This window comes from Sander vitreus, chromosome 21 (assembly GCF_031162955.1).
Source record: "Sander vitreus isolate 19-12246 chromosome 21, sanVit1, whole genome shotgun sequence".
NCBI lineage: Eukaryota > Metazoa > Chordata > Actinopteri > Perciformes > Percidae > Sander > Sander vitreus.
This window is the reverse complement of record NC_135875.1, coordinates 2,685,270-2,697,769: the sequence shown is the minus strand read 5'-3', so window position 1 is coordinate 2,697,769 and position 12,500 is coordinate 2,685,270. Positions and strand designations below refer to the sequence as shown.

Genomic DNA, 12,500 nt, shown 5'->3' with positions numbered 1-12,500 from the left:
CACCCAAGACGATTGTGATTGGTTTAAAGAAATAAACTAGAGCACGTTTTTCTCCCATGCCAGAATGGTGTGTTGACTAGACAGACCTTCCTCCACCGTGCTGTGGAGGAAGGTCTGGCAATGCGAGACTAATGCTATACACATAGCCCACCCTGCTTTTTTCAACATTTCAGGTTTTTGTCGCCTTTTTCAAGGTTTTCTTTGACAATTTTTTTCGTCGTTTTTGTCGTCTTTCTCAAGCATTTTTTTCTAAGTTTTTGTTGCTTCTTTTTGAGTTTTTGTCGCCGTTTGACGTTTTTGTTTTTTCGACAATTCTTTTTGGATGTTTTGGTCGCTTTTCTCAATACATGCAGACATGTCCCAGGACCTCCCTAGATAGTTGGAGATACTGTATCAACCTCCCCAATGTTGAACCCAAAGTTACGCCCCTGGCCATACAAGCTTAAGTATGCATTTGATCCCATTAATGTAGTCCACACAAACAATAGTGTTGTGCCTCAGCTCATCTTCTGTCTGTGTGTAACGCTTGTGTCCTGCAGTTGGCGCTCCGCTGAGTGAGCTGTCCTGGTCGTCCTCCCTGGCCGTGGTGGCCATCTCCCTCTCGGGCCTCTTCACCTTCGTCTTCCTCATGCTGGCCTGCCTCTGCTGCAAGAAAAGCAAAACCGGCTTCAAGGTGGGCCTCTCTTTTTAGAGCTAAACATTTTTTTCTTCCACGTGAAACATGAAAGAAATATGAGCCAGAAAGACAAACTGACACACCTCTGCTCACTCATACTCTCATTAAATCATATAAAGTTTTAATGGAGTCTTGCTCTTTGCCCATGAACGATATTGCAAATGGCCTGAACGCGGCGCATTCCTCTCAGGCTCTCATTAGATGTCCATTATATTCAGTACACAAGCTCTCCAGTCGTTTATACTTAGAACATGTTGATGGGAAGTAGATAGAATAGCGGACAAAAGGTGGTAGAGGCTGTGTTTATGTAGCGACCTGCAGGTCCTCAGGGCCATCTTGTGTCATTGATGCAGACCCCTTTTCTAAAAATGGGTCACGACACCAGAGAAAATAGGACAGGGAGCGAGGAAGGCAGTGTGTTTGTGTTGGAGGAATGGTGGGGCTGTGCATGTGACTGCAAAAATGCTTAAATACCGTATGTGTCTCTGTGACTGTCAGCTGTGTGTTCCTGCTTATTTAAACTAACAAAGATGTTTACATTCAGTGTTTTTCACCAGATCTTAGTCCGTGTAAAGCTGAGGCTGAACAAACGTCCTCATAAAACATTTGCAAATCGATTTTTTTTTAAATTATTTTATGTTACATCCACGTCAGCTAGCAGTCTTCTTCTTCCTAGTCTAGATCCATGACGTTCCACTTTCGGGATTGCTCAGTTGCAGCTGGAAATTCTGACAGATGTCCTTCTTTTACACCAGATTGCATTAATGTTTAGCCTTGATTACACTGCTTCTGTATGTACGCTCTTCTTCGCCCCCGTTGTCGACCACGCATGGCCAGACAATTTGCAGTCACAGTTTCTGATGGGTTACAGATTTCAGTGTAACCCCTGTCAGCTGGACCCGTCTATTATTAGAAAGCTGAGATCCGGACGCCAACAAAAACGAGAAATTCCGGACCCCAATGGCCCTGGGAGAGACGGCCCCAAATAGAACATATTTCAACCTTGCTTGGTATTTGCTATGACACGTTATTGAAAAAAAACAAATAGTGTCTTACCTAGTAACATAACGTCACGTTAGTAGCCATCTCTGTCTCCGATGCCGTCCATAGACGCGGGAAGAGATATTACGAATCGCACTATGGCCACGCCAAGACCCGCCCTTCAACAGCATTTATTGGGCAGGCGTCCATGCTTACGCAAGGTAAAGTAACCCCATTTGTACAGGTCCTATCCCCTGACTCGTCTATCCTAACCTTAACCACTCAACGTCAAATGCCTAACCCCAACCAATCGAGCTGCTTTGTAGGGCCATACGTAGTGGCCATAGTGGGATTCGTAATTTTGCGCTGCAGCACCCCCACTTCCTGGTGGCAAAGCTTTAAAACTGCGATGACAATAAAATGATAGCTTATAAATATCTCTGGTTGTTGTTTCTGTTCTGTTTGGAGTATAGGAGGAAGAGAGGGATCATTTTAGTAATTGTAAAATTATTTAATTTATCTTCAGTGTGAATTGGCCAATCAGATTTGGCTTGACGCGATTGCGATTCAGATGTACTCCACGGAGGGGAGGGGCGAGTGAGTTTTTAAAAGGAGACAGAGGTAGAGTGGTCTGCAGAATACAGAGCCTGTGTAACATAGTATCTTTAGACTCTACGTGGACCGTGGACCCCACCCAGCACCCCAGCACCTCCTGCCGAAAACATCTTCCCGGCCATGTTTTGATCGTTAGGCTACATAATAATGTCCACCCAACAATCCTTGCCAATAAAGTTTGTATGGTCTATTTGATAATACGACTAAATCCCCATTTTCCGTTGATGTTCTTCCTGATAAACATTGATTGATCGCATTCCAGGTGCAGTTCTCAACTGACTTCTGTCTGACGTGACGTGATGACGCTGTCACGTCAGATCGAAGGAATTCATTAAATTTGAATATTAAAAAAAGAAAATTATACTTTTTTCTGACATGCACCTCATCTGCTGAAAAGTAAATAAATAATGTAATAAGTAAATAAAATACTTTTCACCCGGGGAACACAGCACTCCCTCTCGGCCACTAGGGGGTGCTGCAGCACCATCAGCACCCACCCTCCAACGCCCTTCCGTCCAATGACAAGACTACATTAGCGATTACATCTTTTTATCCCAATTTAAGTTACAAGACACAAACATTGGGACCCTCTCATCAAAACTTTGCTTCACAGCACCACTTTAGGCTCTGGAAACTTCAACTCAAATTAAATGTTTGAAAAAAACAAATGACGGATCAATCAAGATAAGAAAGTAATTGGTTATACACCCTACTGTGATGCATTACACTTTTCATCTTTTCTCTTCTACAAAAAGCCACTACTGTGATTCATATTCCAGCATGGCACTTGAAACTGTCAAATCAACATGATTTATTCTTCAACTTGTAAATTTATGACACAATATTATGTAGGCAATTAACACATAATTCAGTCGACGTTTACGTGAGAAGCACACGGTTAAACCTGTCGGATGACTTTTCTCACAGAGTCAGGTACATGTAAGATTGTTTGAAAAATGAGGTTCTCTTTGTGCAGCGGCATTTATTTCAACATTGTGGGGTGGGGGGTGGAAATTATAACTGGGATGTCTGGTGGTCGTCCCACAGGAAATTTTGGAGCATCAAACGCTTCATTTCCTGCATTCTGGTGATTTTTGTTGTGCAACAATGTGTGCCTTTTCTGCATGCAAATGTCTTTATTTATGTCAGTATTATTATTATTTTTTATTATTATTATTATAATCAATCCCCTTAATTGTTCCAAACTTTCTGCAGATTCAAAACGTTACACGTGTTCTGGGATGTTTTATTAGGAATTATGTTTATCTTAACAACAAATATTTGCTTGCCACAGCATTTAAACTCTTTGACTCATTTACCCCGGCCAGTTTTGGGTTAACCCCCCCAATAATCAAAACTGGCCAGTGCAACCCGCCCCAAAAACCTATTATAATTTCCTTTACATAAATAAAGACATTTGCACCTTAACTTGATGCAGAACAGGCACAAATTATTGCAGAAAACTTCACCAGAATGCAGGAAATAAAGTGTTTGATATGCTCAACCCCCCCCCAATGTTGAACCCTAGGTCATGTCCTTGGTCTGTAGCCATATAACAAAACATCCTGTCCTTTCTTGAGCACTGTTGAGTGTGTTTATAAGTGTGCATCTTGAGTTGTTGTCACATATATGGTGTGCCTCGTGTGTGTTTTGTGTTTCTGGCGGGCTGGACCACCCAGCTCGGACCTGTCAGGGTGTGTCCAAGGAAGGGGCCAGCCAGGGTGGGAGGCAGGGAGAAGAGAGAGGGCACGAGGGCGTGAGGAAGGGCATACCCATGAGGCCACGGTGCATCCGGCCTTGTGGGCCCCCATCTGGAATTAGACACAACCTCTCCCAGAGCAGGAAGAGGGGATTTCATAAAAAAAAATAGAGGAGACGAGAGAAAAGAGCTCTCTGTGTTTTACAGACAGGAAAGATGAGAAACTTCCTCCAACGATCCTCTCGGCTGTGAGAGGCAATAGTTTGGGGTTAAATATGAGGATTTTAGTCCCTCACGTTTCCTTAAATTCATTCAGGGACAACCGATTTAAATAACCCTTAAATCAGGTTCTTGACACCCTTAAAGGACAATCCCGGCGCAAAATGAACCTAGGGGTTAATAACACGTGTACCGAGTCGACCGTTCTCTGGGATATGTTTTCATGCTAACCGAATGTGTATCTAGCTTGAAACAAGCTAGCGCAAACCGGTGATTAGCTTACGCTAGCCTTCGGGGCAGAGGGTAAATCGCTATTTCTACACCACCAACAAGGCTCAAAATATCACCACACTTCAACGGTAGCATAATGAGGGTCTCTACATGTTAATTGAAGCATTGAGAACTTTGAAAGCTAGCGTAATAAGCTAATCACCGGTTTGCGCTAGCTTGTTTCAAGCTAGAGATACATTCGATTAGCATGAAAACATGTCCCAGAGAACAGTCGACTCGGTACACATATGTTATTAACCCCTAAGTTCATTTTGCGCCGGAATTGTCCTTTAATCATTCACAAGAGCGGAGTGAAGCACAGAAGCATTTGGGCCGACAATTTAATGATATTATTCACATTCAGTTGTTAAAGATGACTCACTACATGTACACCCCCCTCCCTTAATTTAGATATGAAAGGTTTAAAGGGTTTTTAATGTAAAAATAAGAGGTTCTGTTGCCTAATGAATGTAAAGCTCCAAACAGTGTTGTAGTATTCAAGATCGGTCTTGGTCTCAAGACCACTTTTTGAAGGTCTCGTCTTGGAATGGACCACATTTTAATCGGTCTTGTCTCGGGCTCAGTTAAAGAGGACTCTGGATTTTATTTCAAGTCTGCAGGGCTATCACTAAATTGCCTGGTTTTATGTGTTAACATCATTACTGTGATTGGATGTAAAACTGCCTGCTTCAAATGTAACCAATAACTTGACTCATTTCCGGTGTTGTAATATAACAAAGTACAAATACTTCACTACTGTACTTAAAGGTGCTCTAAGCAATGTTGGGTGACGTTACTTCTTGTTGACGTTCGAAGTATTTTCAAACAAAACGAGACTAGCTCGCCCCTCCCTCCTCCTCATCCCGTCCCCTGTTCCTCCCTTCCGTGCTTCCGCGCACTAACCATGCTTTCTTCTTTAACCGTCCCGTTCTTCCCGCGTGTAACGGAAATGTAAGCCCACCCACGACCTTTTCCTAAACCTAACTGTGTCAAAAGGGATGCCAATAGTCCCGACCAAACACCTTTAATTAAAGCGCGTTATATGACCCTAAAGGAGACTTTTAGCGTCAATAACAACGACAAAGGCACCTGACCAAGTGTCCGTGTTTTACGAGATGGGAGTGAGAATCTGTTGAAATATCAGATACTTTAAGACTTTTACTCAAGTATTATTCTAAAAGGAGACTTTAACTTCTACCAAAATCATTTTCTGGTAAGATACTTAACTACCTTACTTAATACTCAAGTATTGCTTTCGAGTACTTTATACAAGACTGCTCATTTGTAGTTTGAAAGGTGTCACTGTTAACCCACTCTCCCCACCCGCTTAACACACACTCCCAAGAAAGAGAATCTCGGAGACAGAAGAAGAAGCTCTGGCTGTCTGGCACTGGTCTTAGTACATTTACTCAAGTTCTGTACTTATGTATACTTTTGAAGTATTTGTACTTTACTTGAGTTTTTTCTTTTCATGCCACTTTCTACTTCTACTCCGCTACATTTCAGAGAGAAATATTGTACTTTTTACTCCACTACATTCATCTGTTACAGCTTTAGTTACTAGTTTACACATTAAGATTTCTGCACACAAAACACATGTAGTTTCTAAAATCTGATGTTTTATTATAAATGAAACTAGCCAACAGTATAACGGCTATAAGTCCAGCTGACATGATTAGACCATTAAACACACAACTGGTTGGATCCTTTACACTTTCTACAATGGGAGGATTTTTTGTTATTGAGTACTTTTACGTTTAATACCCTAAGTACATTTTCCTGATGATACTTACATACTTGTACTTAAGTAACATTTTCAATGCTATTAATTCCTTTAAGAATAGGCTGGATGCATTTTGCTTGTCAAAAGGTGTAATGTATAAATATAAGGCTTGTCAGTAATTTATGTAATTCATTTATGTAATTTATATATATATATATATATATATATATATATATATATATATATATATATTTGTTTTGTGTCTTTTAGAGTCTGCGATAGAGGATTGTATATCCTGTACCAGAAATCTTTTCAATAAATTTCAATAAATGCGGGACATTAACTTGTAACAGAGTATATTTACAGTGTGGTATTAGTACTTTTACTGAAGTAAAGGATCTGAATACTTCTTCCACCACTGGTTAAGTTTAGTGTTCAGCTTAAGGCTTGTAGGGATGAAGTGGAAGTTCAGGTTCAGAGGTCAGGATTAAAAGTGGACAGTCCTCGCAGGTATAGTGTGAACCAGAAGAGTGTGTGTGTGTGTGTGTGTGTGTGTGTGTGTGTGTGTGTGTGTGTGTGTGTGTGTGTGTGTGTGTGTGTGTGGCCATGGTTTTGTGGGGAGGGGGACTGACAGATGTTCTTTGGCTTTTGGGAGAGAGAGAAAAAGAGAGGAAGAGAGCGAGTGATGTCACATGTATAGTATGTGAACCTCCCCCCCCCTCCCACTTGTATTTTCTCCCTCACATTTTTGTGGGGGCTCAATTTCTCTCCTCTCTCCCTCTTGAGACGACACAGGTTTGGTTATCGCCTTGTGAACTGGGAGATAGAGTGCTCCTCCTCCTTCCTCTCCCCAGCTTCTCGTTTCCCTCCCTGCCTCCCTCCCTCCCTCTATCCCTCCCTCCATCCCTCCGTCCCCAGCAGTCCCGGGGACAGTCAGTGGTCAGCTACGAAGCCTCTTCCTCCTCTTCTGGACTCAACAATGACTCTCTCTCTGCAGAATGATGTGGCCTTTTTCTGCAGCCTGCTCTTCCTGGCACGGCCAACCTCCTACTGCCCTGCACCCATCACACAAATGGGAACCTAGGGGGGGCAGCACTGAGTGTGTATGTGTGTGTTGTTATGTGGGTGTATTAACAAAACCAGAGAGGTTGAGATGCTGAAACCAAAGCTGAAGGCGTTTGACATGCCAACCTTACCGGTGGACTCTGAGGAAAGGTAAGAAGAGGAGATGCTGTGTTGTCACAGAAACACTGTACACCGAGCTTGGTGCTGCTTATTTAACCAAAAGGGAGGTTTTGTGGTATTAAGATGGAAAGCGGGATTTAAAGGACAAAACAAATGATGAAATCATTTAGGAGGTTTGTTGGACAGACAGCTTAAAAATGAAATCACTTTGTATGAAATCTTTTTTTGTGTGCAGATTTTCATGTGAAAAACCAAGTGTAAGTCTGTTTATGCTGGTTTTATTGAGTCCTGACCGGTTTAGACAGTTGATTGATTAGCTGGAAAAACAAGTTCATCAAGCAAAACTACCAAATATTATCTGATTCAGCTTCTCAAATTTGACGATTTTCTGCTTTTGCCCGTTTGATATCGTTGTAATATCTTCTAAGTTTTGGACTGTTGATTGTACAAAACAATTTGAAGACGTCACCTTGCATTCTGGGAAAATGTAATGGTTTTTTTTGTATTTGTTGATTTAGTTTCTTAGTAAAGATCTAATCGATTAATTGCAAAAATAACAAAACATTTCATGATTTGCAGGCCTAGTTTTGGTACCTTTTTACTGCAAGATGTATGGGAAATGAGAGATACTTTTGCTGTTTTGTAAATGTGTGTGTGTGTGTGTGTGTGTGTGTGTGTGTGTGTGTGTGTCGATGTGGAGAGTGAAACCACATGTTGTACGGGAGGGTGAGCGGGGCCGTGTGAACATTTGGATCTGAGGCCGAGAGAGGGTGTGCAAGCGTGCATAAGTGTGTATGTGCTCGCATTCTTGGGGGACAGGATGAAGTTTGAGATGGAGGTGTGTGTGTGTGTGTGTGTGTGTGTGTGTGTGTGTGTGTGTGTGTGTGTGTGTGTGTGTGTGTGTGTGTGTGTGTGTGTGTGTGGCTGCAGCAGGTCACATTTTTCCAGTGTTGGGACCCCACTGCTCTTCAGCTCCTAACTAAGAGACTTTTATTCCGACATCCGGTCTGTGGATGCAGCCAACTCCCTCCCTTCTCCCCTCTTCATCCTCTGCTTCATCCTGCAATGTGTCTTCGACACACAAAAGGAATCATTCAGAGGCTCCTCACTGTTTATCCACACCAGGCTTCAATCTAACACACTAACATAGAAACTCGTAAAAACAAAACAAAAAAAACATTAGAACCAAGGGATTTTCAAAAGCTTGCATGTTCTGAAATATTGCAACTGTATCCGACATTGATGCATCTCTTTTTTTATACTATTCATTCATCTCATCCATATCCTCACTCCAAGAGCAATTACAGGATTACAGAATAGTTTTTCACTTTGAGTCGATCCATCAAATAAAAAGAGAGTAGAAAGTACTTAAAAAATAGAGCAAAAAATAAAAACGTTGAAATACATGAATACAGTTACACATAACGATATTAATAAATAGAGCAAACTTAGTTTACCTCAGGTAGGAGGAGCCGGTTTCTCATTACATGGAGATTTCAGCCATTTCATCCATCTTTTTTCATGCAAATAAAAGTTACCTCTTATTTTGTATGTTACTTCTTCTATATGTTGGCTTTTATTTGGACATGTTCCAGCCACTTCTTAGTTATCAAGTCCAAAGCGGTCACTGTCAATCTTCTTAACAGATACACTTTTGTTGAGTTCTTTTGTCATGTCCAAAATCTCTCTTTGCCTCTCAGAGTTGTGACTCACATTTATCAATCTCCTCCTTTGTGCCATTTGGGGAAATAGAAATGCAGTATCAAGTCAAAAGTAATTTCCCCTTGCTCATTATTTTTTGAATATGCTCATATTTGGCTTTGATGTGACTTGTTCTTTTAATATATTACATGCTGAGTGAGAGTGGGTCACAGAAGCCTTTCTCTCCAAGCTTTGCTTTGCATGCTTCCAGAAAGCATCTCAACACTAAAATCATCAGGCTCACTTGCGAAGTTATGGATTGAGTTTCGTGTAATGTTAGCACACAATTAATCTTTTGGGTAAATCAAACTGGCTTTGTTTGCACTACGATGTTTCCAATCGGTCTCACAAACGGCTCAGAGAAACACTGAAGCGGGCCAGGACAGCTTGCCTCAGTTTATCTCAGCTCAGTGGTCGAGCCAAAATAATCAATTTTGGATTGTGTTTTGTTTTTTTTAACATTTTCTCTCGCTTTCTACATATATGTACATCGATGCAGTCAAATATTACATGTTGCATTGAGTAGATATGCACCCATTATATGCAGGGGCGGGGCTAGTAGGGGGGCACGGGGTGGCACAGCCCCCCTTGAAATATGATTTCTTCATATTCAGATTTTCTGTGCTGTATTCTGTTAAAATGCCTCCCTCCCCCTTACTGATTATTGGTCCCCCCTGTGCCACCTCACTTAAAGATTCCTGGATTATATGATCTACAATGCGCCTAAAAGCACATCAGCGAAGCTTGTGAGGTTTGTTTCCAAGTTTTGCATGTTCATGTCCTCACGTCCTACAACCAGTGTCGTGAGTCTAATGCAAGCAACCTGTTCCTTTGCATGACCTTTGACCTCTCGGTGTGTTTGTGTATCTGTTTTCCAGGAATTCAAGAATGTGGACGGGGAGGAGTACCATGCAGACATGTCCACGTTGGCCTCGCCGGCCTCCCAGGGCAGCCCGGACGTCTACATCCTGCCCCTCACCGAGCTCTCCCTGCCGGTCGCCAAGCAACCTGCTCGATCAGGTGAGCCAAAGTCTTCACATCTGTTCAATTTAACCTCGGGACCCTTTAAACCAGGACTGTCAAACTCAATTTCACTAAGGGCCACAAAATGGGCCAAAAAGGGCCAAAATGCAAATCACATCAAGGTCCAGACATATTTATTTTATTGCTTCTATTGAATCAAAAAAGTCCACATAAAGCCTTAAAAAAGTCAGCTAACAGTCTCCTTTAGCGTCATATCTAAACACACTTTATCTAAATGCGCTTGGTCGGGACTATTGGCGTCACTTTTGATGCAGTTAGGTTAAGGAAAAGGTCGGGGGTGGGCTTACGTTTCCATGACACGCGGGACAAGAACGGGACAGTTGGGTTTAGTAAAAGAAGAACATACGGTTGGGTTTAGCTAAAGAAGAATGGGACAGTTGGGTTTAGGAAAAAAAGAACGTACGGTTGGTTTAGCTAAAGAAGAACGGGACAGTTGGGTTTAGGAAAAAAGAACGGGACAGTTGGGTTTAGTAAAAGAAGAACATACGGTTGGGTTTAGCTAAAGAAGAACGGGACAGTTGGGTTTAGGAAAAAAAGAACGGGACAGTTGGGTTTAGTAAAAGAAGAACATACGGTTGGGTTTAGCTAAAGAAGAACGGGACAGTTGGGTTTAGGAAAAAAAGAACGGGACAGTTGGGTTTAATAAAAGAAGAACGTACGGTTGGGTTTAGGTAAAGAAGAACGGGACAGTTGGGTTTAGGTAAAGAAGAACGTACGGTTGGGTTTAGGTAAAGAAGAACGGGACAGTTGGGTTTAGGTAAAGAAGAACGGGACGGTTGGGTTTAGGTAAAGAAGAACGGGACGGTTGGGTTTAGGAAAAGAAGAACGGGACGGTTGGGTTTAGGTAAAGAAGAACGGGACGGTTGGGTTTAGGTAAAGAAGAACGGGACAGTTGGGTTTAGGTAAAGAAGAACGGGACGGTTGGGTTTAAGAAACGTGACATGCGGGACACGATCCCCGGTCTCCTGGGTGAAAGTCCTGTGTTTGACCCATCCACCCCACCAACCAACCTCCCTATGCAGATTTTCTGGCTTTCATACTCTCTACCGTAGTCACTCTTAATGCTACATCATCTTCAAACGCTGTGTAGCTGCTGCTCTCCCCGGTACGTTATACACACACACTGAAGGGCACTTTTGCTCGTATATGACGCTGACAGCCACTGTCCAAACGTCCGTATTTTACAACATCAGAGTGAGAACGGGTTGGTTATCTAAGGGTTAAACTTGATCCAAGAGTGGCTCCATCTGTAAACATAAATATGTTGTGCAGCCAAGCACAATGTGAAATGTTGCTAAAAATCCCAAAGTTTCCCAAAGAGAGAAAACCACACTGAGGTTTTGGGTGAATAAGAACATTTTATTCCTGTGTTTGGTGCAACCATGAAAAAACCTGGAGCCTTGAGTTTTAAAGAATCATACAGAGAAATGAAAGTGAATGTTGAGTATTAAGAATTCAAACTTGATCCACCACTTTCGTTTATTCCACTCATTTTAGATATCTTCTTGAATTCTCCTTTTGAGGGTTTTTGCAAATAACCTGATCCCCATATGTTTCATATTAAAATGTTCAAACAAACTCAGCTTTCTGTATAGTGAGGCCGGAAATTTGTTCCAGAGCAATGTTTAAAGAGATAATTTGGAAATCTTTTGTGAAAACAAACCTAAAGTAAATTGTTTTGGTGCTTGAAATGAGTTTACAAAAGTCTTGGGTTCACAAAAGTAGCATAATATATGAATAAAATAGTAAATACAATGTCTAAAATGAAATTTTGTAATATTGCTTGTTGAGTAGGAGTGTTGTCAAACATCGCTTGGACTCACCGGTGCGTCTTTTGTCCTCTGAGGGTTAAATCTGTGAAATCCCTGCACTATATTTAAGAAGATTTAATTTTTTTCTCTGCTGTTGAAAGGGATAAAATATAAGATGAATGGGTGGTCAAAGAATATCCAATCATGATATCATCTTTAAGGGTTCGTCAGTGCTTTGTAATTCACGTCGTAAGTCATTTTGTTAGGCGTTAGTCAAAGTCTGTCCCTGGAGTGAGCACCGCCCTAACGCTGGCCCGGGTCAGCTCGGTCTCCACCTATCCCACAATCCCTCACTGCAGGTCCCCACAGAATGGACTCTGTGCTCTTAAGCTTTCCCTCTCTCCCACAAACATCTGCCTGTTGCGTAACAGCGTCCAGGCGGCCAGCCTACACTGCTGCTTGTTGGAATGCCAGGCATGCAAGAGCACAAAAACCCCAGTGAGAATATTCCTCTTTCACTGCATCGCTGTCTTTCTCCTGTTCTGCCTCCGTGTGACAATGGTCCTCGTTGTGTGTTAATGGGCTGATGCTGCCTGATAAACTTATGACACTAGAGTGTGGTGAGACTTAATGGCT

The 12,500-nt window shown here is 42.0% G+C and overlaps 1 protein-coding gene across 1 annotated transcript in view; it reads left to right on the top strand.

Moving 5' to 3' along the window:
- Positions 1–7,140: 7,140 nt before the first annotated feature.
- aatkb (apoptosis-associated tyrosine kinase b) overlaps positions 7,141–12,500 on the top strand; it is a 32,073-nt gene continuing 26,713 nt past the window's right edge. Inside the window, exons 1-2 of the mRNA XM_078279826.1 lie at positions 7,141–7,398; positions 9,948–10,089. Of these exons, the coding sequence (XP_078135952.1) occupies positions 9,987–10,089 (103 nt within the window). The 5' untranslated portion in view covers positions 7,141–7,398; positions 9,948–9,986. The remainder of the gene's footprint in view (positions 7,399–9,947; positions 10,090–12,500) is intronic.